At 36.5% G+C, this 17,731-nt stretch overlaps 1 protein-coding gene and 1 non-coding gene across 4 annotated transcripts in view; one reads left to right on the top strand and one right to left on the bottom strand.

Annotated features, from left to right (window-relative positions):
- LOC105349012 (E3 ubiquitin-protein ligase rnf213-alpha) overlaps positions 1-17,731 on the bottom strand; it is a 108,572-nt gene that overhangs the window by 21,360 nt on the left and 69,481 nt on the right. For 2 of the 3 annotated variants that reach the window (XM_066072384.1, XM_066072385.1), the window contains exons 36-62: positions 17,480-17,677; positions 17,216-17,338; positions 16,926-17,046; positions 16,132-16,373; positions 15,854-15,936; positions 15,580-15,713; positions 15,254-15,346; positions 14,664-14,858; positions 14,268-14,428; positions 13,626-13,848; positions 13,275-13,445; positions 13,033-13,095; positions 12,779-12,888; positions 12,478-12,612; positions 11,828-11,996; positions 11,416-11,489; positions 10,996-11,128; positions 10,487-10,594; positions 10,098-10,183; positions 9,834-10,016; positions 8,212-8,353; positions 7,895-8,089; positions 6,563-6,699; positions 5,304-5,511; positions 4,519-4,930; positions 4,070-4,217; positions 3,585-3,922 (exon numbers count right to left, since the gene is read on the bottom strand). In XM_066072384.1, the coding sequence (XP_065928456.1) occupies positions 3,585-3,922; positions 4,070-4,217; positions 4,519-4,930; positions 5,304-5,511; positions 6,563-6,699; positions 7,895-8,089; positions 8,212-8,353; positions 9,834-10,016; positions 10,098-10,183; positions 10,487-10,594; positions 10,996-11,128; positions 11,416-11,489; positions 11,828-11,996; positions 12,478-12,612; positions 12,779-12,888; positions 13,033-13,095; positions 13,275-13,445; positions 13,626-13,848; positions 14,268-14,428; positions 14,664-14,858; positions 15,254-15,346; positions 15,580-15,713; positions 15,854-15,936; positions 16,132-16,373; positions 16,926-17,046; positions 17,216-17,338; positions 17,480-17,677 (4,385 nt within the window). The remainder of the gene's footprint in view (positions 1-3,584; positions 3,923-4,069; positions 4,218-4,518; positions 4,931-5,303; positions 5,512-6,562; positions 6,700-7,894; positions 8,090-8,211; positions 8,354-9,833; positions 10,017-10,097; positions 10,184-10,486; positions 10,595-10,995; positions 11,129-11,415; positions 11,490-11,827; positions 11,997-12,477; positions 12,613-12,778; positions 12,889-13,032; positions 13,096-13,274; positions 13,446-13,625; positions 13,849-14,267; positions 14,429-14,663; positions 14,859-15,253; positions 15,347-15,579; positions 15,714-15,853; positions 15,937-16,131; positions 16,374-16,925; positions 17,047-17,215; positions 17,339-17,479; positions 17,678-17,731) is intronic. The other variant, XM_066072386.1, reaches the window with a different exon arrangement.
- Trnas-aga (transfer RNA serine (anticodon AGA)) lies at positions 8,403-8,475 on the top strand. Its single transcript has one exon. It is a non-coding gene; the product is annotated as a tRNA-Ser (tRNA).

The raw sequence follows: 17,731 nt of genomic DNA, 5'->3' as shown, positions 1-17,731 counted from the left end.
TTTCTATTATAGAAAATATTGGATGAATCTATTTCATCGTCCATTTTCTATAAATAACAACTGCTCTATTTTTTAAAAATGTTAATGCTTATATGAGTACACAAACCAATTTCTATTCTTTAAATTTCATTTTAGTTAAAGTTAAATGTTAATGCATGATAACATTTGCATCCTTATGTTAACAAACATGACTCGAATCAAACGAAATTCCACATGTCAAGCAGCCACTTAATATAAACATTTTGATTAATTGGTATACTGAGCCTGATTTTTTTTAAAACAATGACCTTGAACTTCCTCAATTGACCTTTGGTCAAGGTCATGACACAATCTTAGGTTATAAGCATTCTAGATGTGAATTAAGAACTTCCAATATTTGTCCATTAGAAAGATATGGACTGCACACGAGTTTTACACTTTTCTGCAAATGACCTTGGCCTTGCCCAAATGACCTTGGGTCAAGGTCATGACAAGCCCTTAGCTCATAAGCAATCTTTGTGTGAACTGAGAACTTCCAATGTTTCTCCATAAGAAAGATATGGACCGGACAAGAATTTTGCACTTTTTTCTGCCATTGACCTTGACCTTGTCCAAATGACCTTGGGTCAAGGTCATGACACACCCTTAGGTCATAAGAAATCTTTGTGTGAAGTAAGAATTTCCAATGTTTCTCCATCAAAAAGATATGGACCAGACACGAATTTTACACTTTTTTTTGTCAGTGACCTTGACCTTGCACAAATGACCTTGGGTTAAGGTCATGACACACCCTTAGGTCATAAGCAATCTTTGTGTGAAGTAAAAACTTCCAATGTTTCTCCATAAGAAAGATATGGACCAGACACGAATTTTGCACTTTTTCTGTTGGTGACCTTGACCTTGCCCGAATGACCTTGGTTCAAGGTCATGACACACCCTTAGGTCATAAGCAATTTTTGTGTGAAGTAAGAACTTCTAATGTTTCTCCATAAGAAAGATATGGACCGGACACGAATTTTGCACTTTTTCTGTTGGTGACCTTGACCTTGCCCGAATGACCTTGGTTCAAGGTCATGACACACCCTTAGGTCATAAGCAATCTTTGTGTGAAGTAAGAACTTCTAGTGTTTCTCCATAAGAAAGATATGGACCGGACACGAATTTTGCACTTTTTCTGTTGGTGACCTTGACCTTGCCCGAATGACCTTGGTTCAAGGTCATGACACACCCTTAGGTCATAAGCAATCTTTGTGTGAAGTAAGAACTTCTAGTGTTTCTCCATAAGAAAGATATGGACCGGACACGAATCGAACAGACAGACGGACGGACGGACGGACAGACGGACGGACGGACAAGGTGATTCCTATATACCCCCCCAAACTTCGTTTGCGGGGGGTATAATTAAAATGGAAGCATCCTCAGGTAGTGTAGATTCAAGTTTGTTCAAATCATAGTCCCTGGGGGTAGGGTGGGGCCACAATGGGGGGATCAAGTTTTACATAGGAATATATAGAGGAAATCTTTAAAAATCTTCTTCTCCAAAATATTTGACCAAGAAAGCTCAAATTGTCGGGTAACCATCCTCAGATAATGTAGATTCAAGTTTGTTCAAATCATGGTCCCTGGGGGTAGGGCGGGGCCACAATGGGGGATACATTTTTATACATAGAGAAAATCTCTAAAAAAAATCTTCTTCTCAAAACTATTAGGCCAGGAAAGCCCAAATCTGAGTGAAAGCATTTCCAAATCATATAGATTCAAGTTTGTTAAAATAATAGTCCAGTGGTATGGTGAGGCCACAGTGGGGAATGAATTTTTACATAGGAATACATAGAGAAAATCTTTAAAAATCTTCTTTTTAAAGACCATTTGGCCAGAAAAGCTTTAACTTGTGTAGAGGCATCCTCGGGTAGTGTAAATTCAAAATTACAGTCCCTAGTGGTAGGGGGGGGGCCCTGATGGCGGTTTGAATTTTTACATAAGAATATACATGTATAGAGAAAATCACAGGTTATGCAGATATAAGTTTGATGAAACCATGATACCCTAGAGAAAAGTGGGGCCACAAAATGGGGGGGGGGGGATATAGGCATAGAGAAAAATCTTCTTACAGGTACAACAACAAAAGGGGCTTGGTATTTACCAAATGAAAGAGGTGGATAAAAATTGGCAGATTTTCAATTTTTTTTTTAGCAAGATCTACAGTACTTAGTTGTCAAGATATTTTGATACTGTAATGCTAATTTGATCAGAATTAAGGCAATTGTTGCTCAGGTGAGCGATGTGACCCCTGGGCCTCTTGTTTAACAGGATGATTTTATAGTCATATCACATGTTGAGTATTGCAGTGCTCAAAAAGATCCTTAACAATTGTTTATATATGGGATATAAACCTACATCAAACTCTGAACCTTCTTGTGAGGCCGGAGAATTGTCCTGGAGCCAAAGTCTTAACAATTATAAAGAATCATCTGCCAGTGGCTGATTAGTTTCTGAGAAGAAGATTTTTTAAGATTTACTCTATATATTCCTATGTTAAACTTTGACCCCCCCCCCCCCCTGTGGCCCCACCCTACCCCTGGGGATCATGATTTTCACAATTTTGAATCTACACTACTTGAGGATACTTCCACACAAATTTCAGCTTTCCTGGCTGATTAGTTTCTGAGAAGAAGATTGTTAAAGATTTACTCTATATATTCTTTTGTTAAACTTTGACCCCCCCCCCCCCATTGGGGCCCCATCCTACCCCGGGGATCACGATTTTCACAACTTTAAATCTACACTACCTCAGGATGCTTCCACAAAAGTTTCAGCTTTCCTGGCTGATTAGTTTTTGAGAAGAAGATTTTTAAAGATTAACTCTATATATTCCGATGTAAAAATTCAACCCCCCCCCTCTTTTGGGCCCCACCATATTTAACCCCGGTGGTCATGATTTTCACAACTTTATATCTACACTACATAAGGATGCTTTCACACAAGTTTCAGCTTTCCTGGCTGATTAGTTTCTGAGAAGAAGATTGTTCAAGATTCACTCTACATATTCCTATGTAAAACTTTGACCCCCATTGTGGCCCCATCCTACCCCGGGGGGTCATGATTTTCACAACTTTGAATCTACACTACCTGAGGATGCTTTCACACAAGTTTCAGCTTTCCTTGCTGATTAGTTTCCGAGAAGAAGATTTTTTTTAAATTTCTCGTACATTTTCATAAATTCCTAATTATCTCCCTTTGCAAAAGGGCGAGGTCCTTAATTTTCACAACTTTGAATCCCCTTAGGCTAAGGATGCTTTGTGCCAAGTTTGGTTGAAATTGGCCCAGTGGTTCTTGAGAAGATGTTGAAAATGTGAAAAGTTTACAGACAGACAGGCGGACGACAGACAAAATGTGATCAGAATAGCTCACTTGGGCTTTCAGCTCAGGTGAGCTAAAAAAGGAACAGAATCCAAAATTTTTGAATGTACTGTCCCAAAGTCCAAACTCATACAAGCAAAATTGTAAAAAAAAATTTAAATTCGAGTAATGTGAGAAAAACAATTTTTAAGATGTGATTTAACTAGCCTAGTATTATAATAACTTATGTGTTACCAAAAAATTACCATGTTTTCCAATATTCTGTGATGTCCTTAGAATTTTGTCTATAAGTCTGTATATTAGCCAAGAAAACGGCATCATTGCCTTAAATTTGAGGCCATCAAAACCTGTTCCTTTGACAATGACCTCAGGAAGTTCCTCACGGTCTTTGGGGGACACCACCATAGAATACTCAATCTGAGTGGCTGATGGATTGTTGATTATTTCCAGCCATAATTTGTGCTCCCAAGAACTTGGCTCTTTTTGAATCAGGAGGTCAAGGTTACTGTTGGTGTCCAGTTGAGCAATAATGCCAGCCAAAATGGGGGACAGTTTCTCTATGATGCACTGATTTCTAGCTTTTCTGCAAAATCAAAAGGCTCACTGAAAATCAATGCTTTCATGATTTTTAACATATTAAGCAGAATGGTGCAGGCAATTTGAAAATATAATAAATATAATCATTATTCTGTTCACCCTTTATTATTTTCTATAAAATTGATCTTAATACCTGAAAGTGCCTGCACTGTTTATACAGTCCCTCTTGGTGGCCTCAGCATACAGCCAGCTCTCTGCTGATTGCCCCATGGTTTCCTCTTTCTCCTTCATCAAGGCTGCAAGATGTCGTCCTATTCCTCCCATGAAAGTCAATTTTTCTCCTGTAACAACATGGAAAATTTAATATATATAATGATTCCTTAATTAAAGATATAATTCACACTACAATGTTTCTGTCATTGAGCTCTCTAGGTAAGCAGCTTCTATAGAAATGGAAAATAACCTAGTACACAAATCTACAGAGCTGAGAGTAATGTGACGCATATTAAGTTTCAGGCACACACCATATTCATGACACAGCAGAAATGTTGGTCAAAATATGACTTACTAACTCCATGTGTTTGTTTATACAAAATTCACCATGATTTTAAGTTCGGTTTACTAAGTACAAAGAATTTTTACCCTTTATTTCTTGATTAAGCAACTCAAGCAAGATTTTCACTCTCTCGGTTGTCCTTTCTGAATTCTCGGGGTCTTTCACCATTGCCAGGGCAGGACGGGCCGTCAACTTAATGAAGAGGGCAATATCCACCTTCCTCTCCACATGGACTTGTCCTGTGTGTTCCACCATGTCACCAAAGTCATGTGGATACACATCTTGACCCTCCATCATTTCCACCTCCCTAGACTCTTGGATTGGTTGACTGTCACCACTACCCTCCCAGTCCATGTCCTCTCTGTCCCCTCCATCGGCCCAACCGGTCGCGTTCTCTAGTAATGTCCCTACACTCTTGTTCCTCATCTCCATGAAGCTGGGCATTTTGTCACTGTCTGGTCGGAGATCATCAATGTGGACAGAGTGCCATCGACCACACTGTTGAATGGTTTATTCATGCAATTAGTTTTCGATCAAATGTGATTAGTGTTTATCCTTTTTTTTTTATAAATTGCTATACAAGACAATTATATTAAGCCTGAAATACACATTTACAATTTTTAAAGTTTGATAGTCTTTCAATAAGAACAAGAGGCCTATGGGCCACATGGCTCTTCTAAACAACAGTTCTTGTATCTCTCTTTCTAAATTTGAAATTTACAAATTGTTAAACGTCTAAATTTCACATTATTCAAAGATTTGACAATGCATAAAAACAAAATGTAAAATAAACGTCTCTCTGAAATTTAATAAGCTTACACAGTATTTAGGGTGTCCATGAAATCAAAATATGAATCACAACAAATTTTACCTGGAACCCGGTGAATCCTCCCCCTGCTACTCGAGGAAGATGGATGATGAAGACGATGTGTGTTTTCCCAATCTTTTTGTCGGCCACCTGTTGGAGTTGATCTAACACACAATACTGAGCACAGGCCACCAGACTAGCATTCTCGTTCCCACTGTCACACTGGACAATCAACAGAGACTCCTCCTCCAGCTCTCTCTCAAAGCTCTGCCTGCAGAAGAGGTGCTCTTTTAATTGTTAATCACTCACAAATTTTTGCATTTGTAAATGTAATAAGATAGTTGACGAGCAAAAGAAATCAAAGTTGGACCCTTTCATTTAGATTAGAATTGCATTTTCTTGACTTGTCTACAGAACTGACAACTTACTTGACTCGTCTAGAAAATTAACAACTCACTTGACTTGTCTACAGAACTGCTGCACTGACAACTTACTTGACCTGTCTACAGAACTGGCAACCTACTGGACTTGTCTATAGAACTGCTGCTCTGACAACTTACTTGTCAATGACTTGTCTACAGAACTGACAACTTACTGGACTTTTCTAAAGAACTACTGCTCTGACAACTTACTGGACTTGTCAAAAGAACTACTGCTCTGACAACTTACTTGACTTGTCTAAAGAACTACTGCTCTGACAACTTACTGGACTTGTCTAAAGAACTGCTGCTCTGACAACCTACTTGACTTGTCTAAAGAACTACTGCTCTGACGACTTACTTGACTTGTCTACAGAACTGACAACTTACTTGACATAAACTTGTCTACAGAAATGACAACTTACTTGTCTACAGAACTGCTGCACTGTCTACAGAACTGCTGCTCTGACAACTTACTTGACTTGTCTAAAGAACTACTGATCTGACATCTTACTTGACTTGTCTAAAGAACTACTGCTCTGACAACTTACTGGACTTGTCTAAAGAACTACTGCTCTGACAACTTACTGGACTTGTCAAAAGAACTACTGCTCTGACAACTTACTTGACTGTCTAAAGAACTACTGCTCTGACAACTTACTTGACTTGTCTAAGGAACTGCTGCTCTGACAACTTACTTGTCTAAAGAACTACTGCTCTGACATCTTACTGGACTTGTCTACAGAACTGACAACTTACTTGTCTACAGAACTGCTGCACTGTCTACAGAACTGCTGCTTCAACAACTTATTTGACTTGTCTACAGAACTGACAACTTACTTTTCTACAGAACTGCTACACTGACAACTACTTGTCTAAAGAACTACTGCTTCAACAACTTACTTGACTTGTCTACAGAACTGCTGCTCCGTGTCAAAGGACTGCAGAGTCAGGAGAGTGATCTGTGGTCTGGGAATGTGTAGGTACTGAGACAGGTCTGATACGTCCACTGTGGTAATCAACTTGGAGTTGGTGGTTACCTATTAAATTGGGAAAACGTCTTTACCAAATATAGAGGATTCCGAACCAAAATTGTCTCCTCTGTAATCTGAAGTTGGTGGTCATTTATTTGGGAGACAAGAGAAAAGCTGTCAATATAACAGCAAACAGGGTTTTCTTTTCTGTATGTGAACAGAATCCATTATCCATTTGTCAAACCTGAATTGATTAACACTACCTAGTATTCAGAGAAATAGGGTACTCTATATGCAATATTTTGTCTATTTGACTACTGGTAAGTTCAAAAGCTGGTATTTTTTCATAAATTATCAAAAATCAAAATCCAAGTGATATGCTTATCTCATTGATAGTATGTACAATTGATCTGCAAAACTTCTTATCTTGAAAACTGTAGGAGGAGCTATCCAAACAATAAGGTTACCCTATATGCAATATAATACTAGGAAAATATAACTGGATTGTTCCTGGTTAAATAATTTTTTTCAAGATACACCCAAATTCACTATAGCATGCAGAATGAACTTTAAGTGTCACTTAATTACACTCAAAGAAATGTCAGGTACTTTATAATATCGCCATAAAGAGGATTACAAAATGAGTTTTTTGGCATTGTCTTTCTACAGTAAAACTCGGTTGCAGCAAAGTCCTAGGGACAAATGGATTTATTTCGTTATATCCGTAATTCGTTATATCCATATAACGAATTCGTAATAATAACTTTAGCAAATTAACTATGTACATGAAACTTTGCTATATCCGAGAATTCGCTATTTCCATGTTTGTACTAAAGGAGTTTTATTGTACTGTTGTTTTGCGGATGTGACAATCCTAGAAAAAAATCCAAGATGGTATTTGTTAGATAGGGGAATATTTGTTCATTACAAGAAAATGTTAAATGTCAAGTACCTGTGAGTTGAAGAACACTGAAGTTAAAAGTTTTGGCTGTATTTGGTACCGGTACATTTCTTATTGTTAATACAGAATGTTTCAAGTGCTTTTACTCATTCAACTTCAAATAATTAAAGAGCAGTTCAACATCAAATGAAAAAGAGAAATATAACATTACATTATAAAATTCCAAGAACAAAATATTCACAAAACACAGCATTGATATAACTTAAAAATTTATATATTAATAAAATTATTATACAAACTGTACATTCACAAGAAAATCAACTACCATTAATACCTGCCTTCAACTATATCATTGGTTACCTGTGCATAAAGTCCTTCACTGTCTTCAGTCTTGATCTTCTGGTCAAGATAATATAGTAGGTTGTCATGCTTTTGTTTTTCATGGTAAGTACTTTCAACAAATGCATACTCATCAGTTGGAAGTGTCTTTTTAGCTCTGAGTACACCATCTGGGGTAGCACACCACAACAAGACATTTTTTGCTTCCTTCAAGACCTGGAATATAAAATATAATGTGAAAATATTAGTTGACCTCAACTGCAAATTGCAATCAGGCTATGGTCATAGTTACAACTTACAGGTATATCATAATGAAGTGAACTTTGACCTTTCCTCACCTCTGTCTCTGAACCTTGTAAATCATCATCTGTGTATTTCTGACTGACCAACAGGATGATTGAAGCACAGGTATCAGCATGGTACCCCATGAACACATCTCCCAAAGTGAAATCTGAGGTCTTTGTCCTGATAAAACAACAACTACTCACTTAATTATACTTGTGACGGTCAGACCGCTTTGAACACCGGCGCCAGATAGCTCAGTTGGTAGAGCACCTGACTAGAGATTCAGGGGGCCCGGGTTCGAATCCCGGTCTGGTCCATCATCATTTCTCCCATCCCGTTACATTTGGTGCCGTGACCAACCCCTAGAACTGACAGGTTAACTCCTGCCAGGGGAAGAGCCTGGGGTGATCTTCGAGGGCGAAGATCATTTAAGAGGGGAGGAATGTGTCGGTCAGACCGGTTTGAATACCGGCGCCAGATAGCTCAGTTGGTAGAGCACCTGACTAGAGATTCAGGGAGCCCCGGTTCGAATCCCGGTCTGGTCTGTCATCATTTCTCCCAGCCCGTTACATACTCAACTATAGGTCATAGAGGGTCCTACATATATGGCCCACCAAATTCACAAAAATGAGCTAATCATAGTTTCACAGTCGATAAACTAGATTGTAACGGTTGTAAACTATAATGAACAGACAGAAGACATAAATCTATATTTTACATCTGTAAACCATAGTTACATACCTAAACCATAGTTAGCAAGATTATCTATGTTTAGGAAGTGTAAAACTATAATTAACACTGAAAACAACCATTACTGATTGCAAAACATTAGTTTATCTGACAAATGTCACGAGTGTGAAACTATGATTAACAACTGTTAACCATAGTTAACAAATGCAAATTTAGTTTACAGATGTGAATCTATATTTATCAGCAAAATCGATCATTAACTTTATTTGCAGAAAAATAAACTAAGATTATTTGTAAACTTTAGTTAACAACCGTTAAATATGGTTTTGCAGATGAAAACTATAATTAATGGATCGTAAATTATAATTAACAAATTGTTAACTATAGATAATAATAAACTATTGATAAATATAGTTTAACATCCATAAACTATAGTTAACAGTCGATTAACCTAGTTTATAATCTGTGAAACTTTATCTAATGCCGTTAATCTATATTTTACATCTGTAAACCATAGTTAACGCGATCATCTATGTTTCAGAAGTGTAAAACTATAATTAACACTGAAAATGACCATTTGCAATTGCAAAACATAATTTATCTGATAAATATAGTTTTACGAGTGTGAAACTATGATTAACAACTCTTAACAAATCTAAATTATAGTTTACAGATGTGAATCTATATCAGCAAAATCTATTGTTATAATGTTATTTGCAGACAGATAAACTTAATAGATAATCATTTGTTAACTATAGTTTAAAACCAGTAAATATAGTTTTACAGATAAAAAGTGTAGTTAACAAATCGTTAATTATAGTTTGCGGTTTGTAAACTAAAGTTAAAATTTGATAAACCAAATTTATTAAATGTTACGCTCATTTTTGTGAATTTGGCAAGCCATATATATAAAGGCAAACAAATATAGATCACATCCCAAATTGTCTGAAGAACCCTCATTTGAACAAAAAAACATGACGAAAACCTTTGGTGTAATGGAGTTGATGTCTTGACGAACTGCTCAGCCCATTTCTCCAGGTTCTCTGCCAATCGGACTTGGACTTCCGACAACATGGTGGAAATATTGAGGAAGTGTTTCTCCAGTCTGTTGATCAGAGGGATGGGGAACTTGCTGTATACAATATTCTTCTCTGCAACAACTATCAACCTAAAGGTGGAGAACAAAAATCAAATAATTTGGTTAACCTTATCTCGTATAATGTTCAAGCACAAAGAAAACTGCTAGTACCTGAATTTCTTGTGAACTCTACATTTGACTCGGTGAGTTCCCAATCCCAGGTCAACATATCTCTCACCTCCAAAGTACACATAATACTGAAAAAGAATCAGAAAGTTATGTAATAAATAATACTCAACATTGATCATTTCTCATTTAAATGAGCAATAAAGAACTCAGATATGCATAAAAATGTCTTAATATTTATGAAGGTGTCAATATCAATTGATATACAGAATCTCAGTTGTTACAATTAAAATATCCATACTCCTAGTTCACTGAAGTTAAACTATTGTATTTTCATTTCGAATTCATTTTCAAGATAAGAATCTTAATTCCATAAGGACTGTCATGATTTGGCTTCCAACAAAGCTAGGCTATCAATAGTAACACATATTAACCTGATTGAGTGCGTCGTACAGACTCTCGTACAGATTCTCCAAGTTCAGTAGGACCACCGTGTTCCCTGTCTCCATACACACCTTGATACGGTTGATGTTTCTACACACCTGTAATATAAGTATTGCCCAGTCAGTTTCAACAAATACACAGAACTTTTAAATTAATTATTAAATTTTGTTATATTCTTACTGCATATCAATAAACTTTTACCTCTAAAAAGATAATATACAGGATTAATAAACCAATCTTTATTTGTGATGACTTCATTTCGCAGGTTTGAAGGGATAAACTGGTTCTTGGCAACATATTTTCACGACCAAGCCCTCATCAACATCAGATTTTGTTATAAGAACCATCTCACAATAACTTATTTGTGGCAAGAAATATTCAAGATGATGAAGCTTTTGTGAATCTCACGAAAATTGCTAGCTGGCAAATGAACATAAAATATTGGTTTACAATACTTGAGTCATCCTTCCATAAATTTCAGAGGACAGCCATTCATTACCTGTGTGTATTCTTGGTCACTTGGGAAACTGCTTCCAAATATGGTGATGGCATTCTTCATTGTGAAGATCTTCTGCTGTAACACTGTCAGGGCTCCGTAATTCTCCGTCAGAAGCAGCAGATACCTCGTGTCACTAACAAATTTATAGATTTATTTTCATATTTTGTATTGTTTGATTGTTTATACTATAGGAATTTTGATGCAGCCATTTAAATGTATAAAATTTTCTCTTTGAGACTGTTAAAACTGAAAATTACCGATTGACCTTCCTAGATAATCAAACCAATATACTAAATCTTTATTAGGATCTTCATGAATTTGAATGGTATATAATTTTTATCCAACTGGATTTGAGTTTTCTATCTTTGACCTTCACAGGTTTCTATTTTGATATCAAGAGTTCAAGCTGAATGTTATTACCTGTCCACTCCATCTCCCTTCAGACAGGCTTCAATCAGACCAGCTGGACTAATGTCAGGATCATCAGCGTTTGCCTGAAATTTCAGATGTACAATCTTGAAAAAATGCAACCTTCTATGTATCTTCCAGCTGGACTTATAGTCTACAGTCTGGATTATCTTTGGAAGGCTGAGAAAAAAGTTATGAATGCATTCACAACTGTTACAGTGGTATCGGAAGCATATTGAAAGTTGGGGGGTGGGGGGTGGGGGGGGGGGGGGGCACTAGAATTATTTGAGTTTTGATATTTAGCAATACACAATATCAAATTATACATTAAAGAGTATACATCAAATCTTACAAACGTTAAGATCAAATGAAATAGAGTAAGATCAATTTCAGGAGAGAAAGATAATAGACATTTTGTTATTACTTTTGATATTTTTTCCACTCTGTGTAGATTCTGAGAGAAAACAGCTAGCGGGTCTTGACTCCCAGAGTGCTCGAATCCTCCAAAGTTTCTTTTGATGCAGTGTTGGAGCATCAGCCATGTTGGCTTCTTTCTGTTTTTCTTTGCAAAGCTGTACACCATCTTAATCAAACTGTAAAGAAAAAGCTTTTCAACGTCATCTATATAAGTGATAAAGATTAAGTATGCTTCAGTTAGATGTCTATTCAGTTTGGTAACAATCTACAAGGCAAAACAATTGCACACCCAAAGACAAATAATTGCATGAAATACTACACCTGACGTGTATGTAATGAAACTTTGTAAAAATACAATTAATATACTTTTAGTATTAAATCAAACCTATTTTAAAATCCTCATGCAAGTTTTTTTTTATGTTTTAAGCAACCTTAAAAGAATTGGTTATTTGAGTTACATGTAATCTGATGTTTGTGAATACTTAGTGTATGTTGTCATACGGATCGAGCTACGCATTCATACATCAATACTATCTCAAGCATGATAATCTATTTTAAGTTATCTAATATCAAATTGACTTGCCAAGAAAAGGACATAAGCTATGTTGATCAATCTTTAGCAAAAACATAAAGTAGTTAGTTTCATTTTTATCAAACCTGTAGAAATCTCTTAATCCATAGAATTCCCTTTGTGAAACTACCATTCCAAACACTTCAAGATACGACTCAGCCAGCGGTTCAATTAATGGCTTTATCATCTTCTTTATGCTTCTTTCTCCGGAGCATATACCACTATAATAGAGGTGTAATGAATATATTAATTACTTCAACTCTGCCCTTGCACCAAGAAATCAAGAAACTTTGATTTGCATATTAAATAACTTTAAGATCAAAGTCAAAATGTGCACTATCAGAATGTGCCCAAGTGATTGGAGCTTAACAAAGAAGGATACATTACTCTGCACTTTCAATCAATTCATCCAAGTCGGGCACTTCTCTCTGCACCAGAATTCCTCGGTTCATTTTGGCTGGATCCAAAGCCCAGTTAGAAATCCCAATGAATGCTACCTAAAGACACAAACATGACAAAATCAAAGGTAACTATTTTCCAGTTACTTTAATTTTAAGGTCACTGATAGAAAAGCACTTTTAAACTTCAAACATTGTTGTAAAAGCTGCTTAAGCTATGCATCGATTAATATTATAAGATACCTTCATATGCTCTTCTGGTGTTTCATCACCTTGACAGCCATCTTCTAACAAAGGATGCAATGTCTAAAGCAAAACAAAAAACAATTTATGGACATTTATTCAGATTAAGCTATTTCCCTTTAATTCAAGTTGTACAAATACTAAAAAGACCTTCAAATCATTAACAGAGAAATGTGTGATTGCTTTTATATATCTCTTCTGAAGAGATCTCCCAGCTATGAAGGTTGTTGAATGTCTCTGACCTTGAGGGGCATTCTGGGAGAATCCTCAGCCAGCCCCACTTCATCCAGCACCACCACAGACACGAATCTGTTGAGGTCTTTGTCCTTCTGGTACATGGCACACTGGCGGAAAGTTCCCACAATTCCCTCTGGTACTGACAGGGGACTGCACTGAAAGGACACCATTTGTACCTGCAAAGGAACCCAACAGATTATACATGATTATTCAGAACCAGTCATACCAAAAATCATGCACTAATTTTCCACAATTCCATGGGTCATTGCAAATCTGGTTCAACCAGTATATGACTAAATTTGATAATAGATGATATAAGCACTGGCAATTTACAACAATGAACAGCAAGTCTTCACCTGTTTATAATTCCTGTAGACCTCTGTATGAGCAGCATTTCCCTGCATGGCATCAGCCACAATGGTCTTGGCCAGGGACTTGGAACTTCCGGGTTTTCCCACCAGGAAGAGGGGGATCCTGAGTTCTATACAGACCACCATCATGAAAACGTTCTCTCTCAGGGCCTGGTTCTTAGCTATGTTTGCTCCCAAGTTGTCGATCTCCAAGAAAACATCCTGACATCTGAAAAAAAAAATTCAAACTGTACAATCATGAAGATATTTTTACGAAGCAAGTTCTCATCAGGATATCATCAAATACCGTATATCTGGGTTTTTTCGTGTGTCACAAAATTTTTGAAAATAGGTGAAGTGTTGGAGCATTTTTAATTTGCGTCAGTCATTTTTTGTGATTTAAAAAGTTTCTTATAGAAAATGATACAAGATATAATTTATGCGTATTAAATTATTTGCAATTTAAAAGAGATGGCGAAAAAAGCGAAAATTAGATCATCGCGAAAATTACCGGATATACAGTATATTAGTGTTAACCAACTTGAAATGTGAGTGTTAGATAATCCTCAGACAACTGTATTTGATATATGTACACTGGACAGAAAAGATGTGAAAGGCAATGATGAAATTGTGATTGATAATAAAAACCTTGTTATGATATCTGCCATCTGATCAGGACCTTTGGGAAGCACACAAGGGGGTCGGAATTCTCTTACAATTTCCTCTCGGAACTCCTCCCTGTTTTTCAAACAAGCCTGATAGCAGACACCCAGAGCAAGGACAAGGGATTTAGTCACATCATTCACTGGCTGTAATCAAAGAAAAGTAATAAGAAACACTTCAGATTAGATTAATAGTAATTGTAGAAAATGCATTTATTTACCGTATCAGAATTTTTCAATCACACTCTAAATGAATTCAAATTTTTTGATGAGGTCACATGTCAAGGATTCAATGACACATACTAGTGATAACCTTGACCTTTATCACTGCAAAGCAGTCCCTTTTTACAGAATGGAGGTTTGTTACGACTTGTCTTCTAACCTGATGATGAGTGTGATCTTCCATCATCATTTCTTCCATGTCTTCTACTTCTTCTACTTCTTCATCAGAGTCTGTTTCTTCCTCCTCTTCCATCAAGTCGAACAGATCAGTATCTCCTTGGGTCTGTCTGTAGAACCAGCTCATCACCTCCAGAACTCGCTCCACATCTCTCAGACTCACAAAACTACACTCATCCTAAAAATAGAATTCAAGTAAAACTCATTGCTCTGGACATCATAGTATTGAGAGAGATAAGACCTCTGTAAATTTATTTTACACGAGTACTTAATTCCGCAATTCTACCGTTTTTCATCAAATCATGAGAGCATAAGTTTGCGAAATTCAATATTTAATTTTTATCATAATTTCATAGTCTACATCTATTCAAAAAATAAAAGCAAGATTTTAAAATTCATGAGATGTGTCTCTTGCGATTTTACACGGATATTAATTCCTCGTGTTTGATTAGGAATCTATATCCATAACTAAATCTCATAACTTCATTTTTCTTGGACGTTTTGCAACATCTGCAATTGCTGCTAAAATCAATTTTTTTAATGCAATTATCATTTCAGTAAACTTGTCCATACCCTCTGACTTCTCATGAATTCCTGGGCAGACGTCAGGATATGACTGACAGCAGTGTCTAAATTAGGCTCATTGGGTAGCTTTCCTCCTCTTATCTGAAATCAGAAGCAATAAAAGATCATTTCCACTTTTTCATCATTTTGCTGACATAAATAATGAAAGCATAGATATATAAATGCATTTAGAAAATTCTAAAACTTAGATCCTAGAACAGCAATGAATTCAACTGTACAAAAATCATAATAAGTCAAGTGAATCATAGTATGAAATCTGACTAATATGTTATTTGGTTTTCATTATGGGTTTACGACATCAGCATTGTCCTTACATATCTGAGGACCATCTGTTTGATGTACATCTCCTCCACTTTGGTGTCCAACTGACCAAAGTCCCAGACCAGAGGTAGCATGCTCTGGGGGAGAGGCTGCACTCTGTACACCAGTCTCCTCATGGGAACCCGACCTGTCACACAAATAGAAACAGAACAGTTAGATAGGACCTTGGTTTATTGGTACAATACAGATAACTGAATGTACAATAGGATATAAAAGTATGACATGTACAATATGCATAAGATACCACAAGATTGGTAATATTCTAACCCATTCTATCTGTTGTTTTGTCTGCATCCACATGGTAACCCAATCCTGCCTGTTCTAAACGCTTGATCAAGTCCTCTGAGTGTCTGTAATCAATATTGAAAGTTATCTTATTCTTACTAAAAGCATATTAAGGAAACAGTAAATAATATACAAAGAAAAAAAAAGATGACAGATTTTTTAAAAGAATATATAGGGATCAATTAAAAACATTTTAAGGACTAGAACAGCTTCAAACTAGATTATTACAAGGATGTTAAAACAAGTGTAATATTACATACTTTCTGTAAGGGTTACAGGCGGCCACAATTTTGAGGGACTGACACAGTTTCAGTGGTTCCCCCTCCATAGCGTGGTCACACATAATCTCCTTAATCAGACCGATGGCCTCCGTGGTGTTGGCCTCATCAAAGAACAACACTGTGTACAGTTTCTGTCCATAATTAGCCGTGTTCTCCTGGGCTATCCTCTCCGCTTCCTCCACTTTTCTGATGATGTCACTTCTACGAGTGCCTCCATGGACCTATGTAGAATCAGTAATTATATTGAAATTGTGTGTGAAAAAAATAAATAGTTCTATCTCACAGAGCAACTGGAACAAGTGAAAAGCTGTCAATATGACAGCAAACCGGGTTTTCTTTTATGTAAACTGTATCAATAATCCATGTCAACCCGTATCCAGTGAAATGGAGTACCCTATATGCAACATTTTTCCAAAAAATGACTAAGTTCAAAAGCTGGTATTTTTTCGATAAATTATCAGAAATCAAAATCCTAGCAATATGCACATCTCTGATATATGTACAATTGATCTGCAAAAGAACAACTTCTTATCTTGAAAACTGTAGGAGGAGTTATCCGTACAATGAGGGTACCCTTTTTGCAGCCGCCCGCCCGCCATTTTCACCATTTTAATAACCAGATTTTTCCGTTGGAAAACCCAGTTAATAAAAAGCTTTTCCTTTTATTGTCTTGTGTATAGAAAGCACTTCTGAAAAGGCTTACAGAAAGTTTTTAATAAATGAAAAATATCTAAATATTAATGACAATACATTCAATGAATATCTATATGTACCTTCATCAGAACCATGTTCTGAACTTCCACACCAATAGGACACTGTAGTTGACACATAAACTTAACAAGCCGAGTCTTTCCACACCCTGTCTCTCCCATGATGATCACCGGGATGTCACATCTAAAACAGAGGATAATTGACATAAAATTAACTCTTTAAAAACACAAACAACTGAAATTTCTTCCTGAAAACAATACTTTTGTATCAAATTTGATAAATAATAAACACTTTTAAATTAAATAGGCAAGACAAACTCTTCAAATTACTGTTGCACAAATTGTTAACATACCTAAAGCGCATATAGATAGCCAGAATTTTCTTCACATTATCTGTTGTAAGTTCATAGGTCGGGTCAGGGTCATAAGGAACATCTACCCCCATAACACTGCACAGCTTGCTCAATTTTTCTTCTCTGTTAAAAAATAATTGGTGCCATTATCTCCTTCCCTGTACATGAAGAAGAGAGCAAAAAACAGCAGAGAAAATTCTGAATAAATATTACAGGAAGGCTAGGTTCCATCTTTCATACATCATCATAATTCGATTTCAATACCTTGGCAAACTGTCAAAGTTTTCATTGATGGGGACTCTGTTCCTCTTGAGTGCATCCTGTAAATTTCTCTGCATGATACCTGTTTCCAGCACAGTCCGAGTCTGGGCATCCACAAGGTTACCAGTCTGACGCTCAATGTTGAAGCCCAGGAATGTCATGGTAATGCGGTCCATGTTGAAGAACAGGTAGGGATGGGGGCTGAAAGAAATTTTTTAATGCTGGTCAAAAGTGGAGACATTTTCAAACATAGAT

This window comes from Magallana gigas, chromosome 9, assembly GCF_963853765.1.
Source record: "Magallana gigas chromosome 9, xbMagGiga1.1, whole genome shotgun sequence".
Classification (NCBI taxonomy): Eukaryota; Metazoa; Mollusca; class Bivalvia; order Ostreida; family Ostreidae; genus Magallana; species Magallana gigas.
The sequence above is the reverse complement of the archived record's forward strand: the minus strand, read 5'-3'. Positions and strand labels throughout refer to the sequence as shown.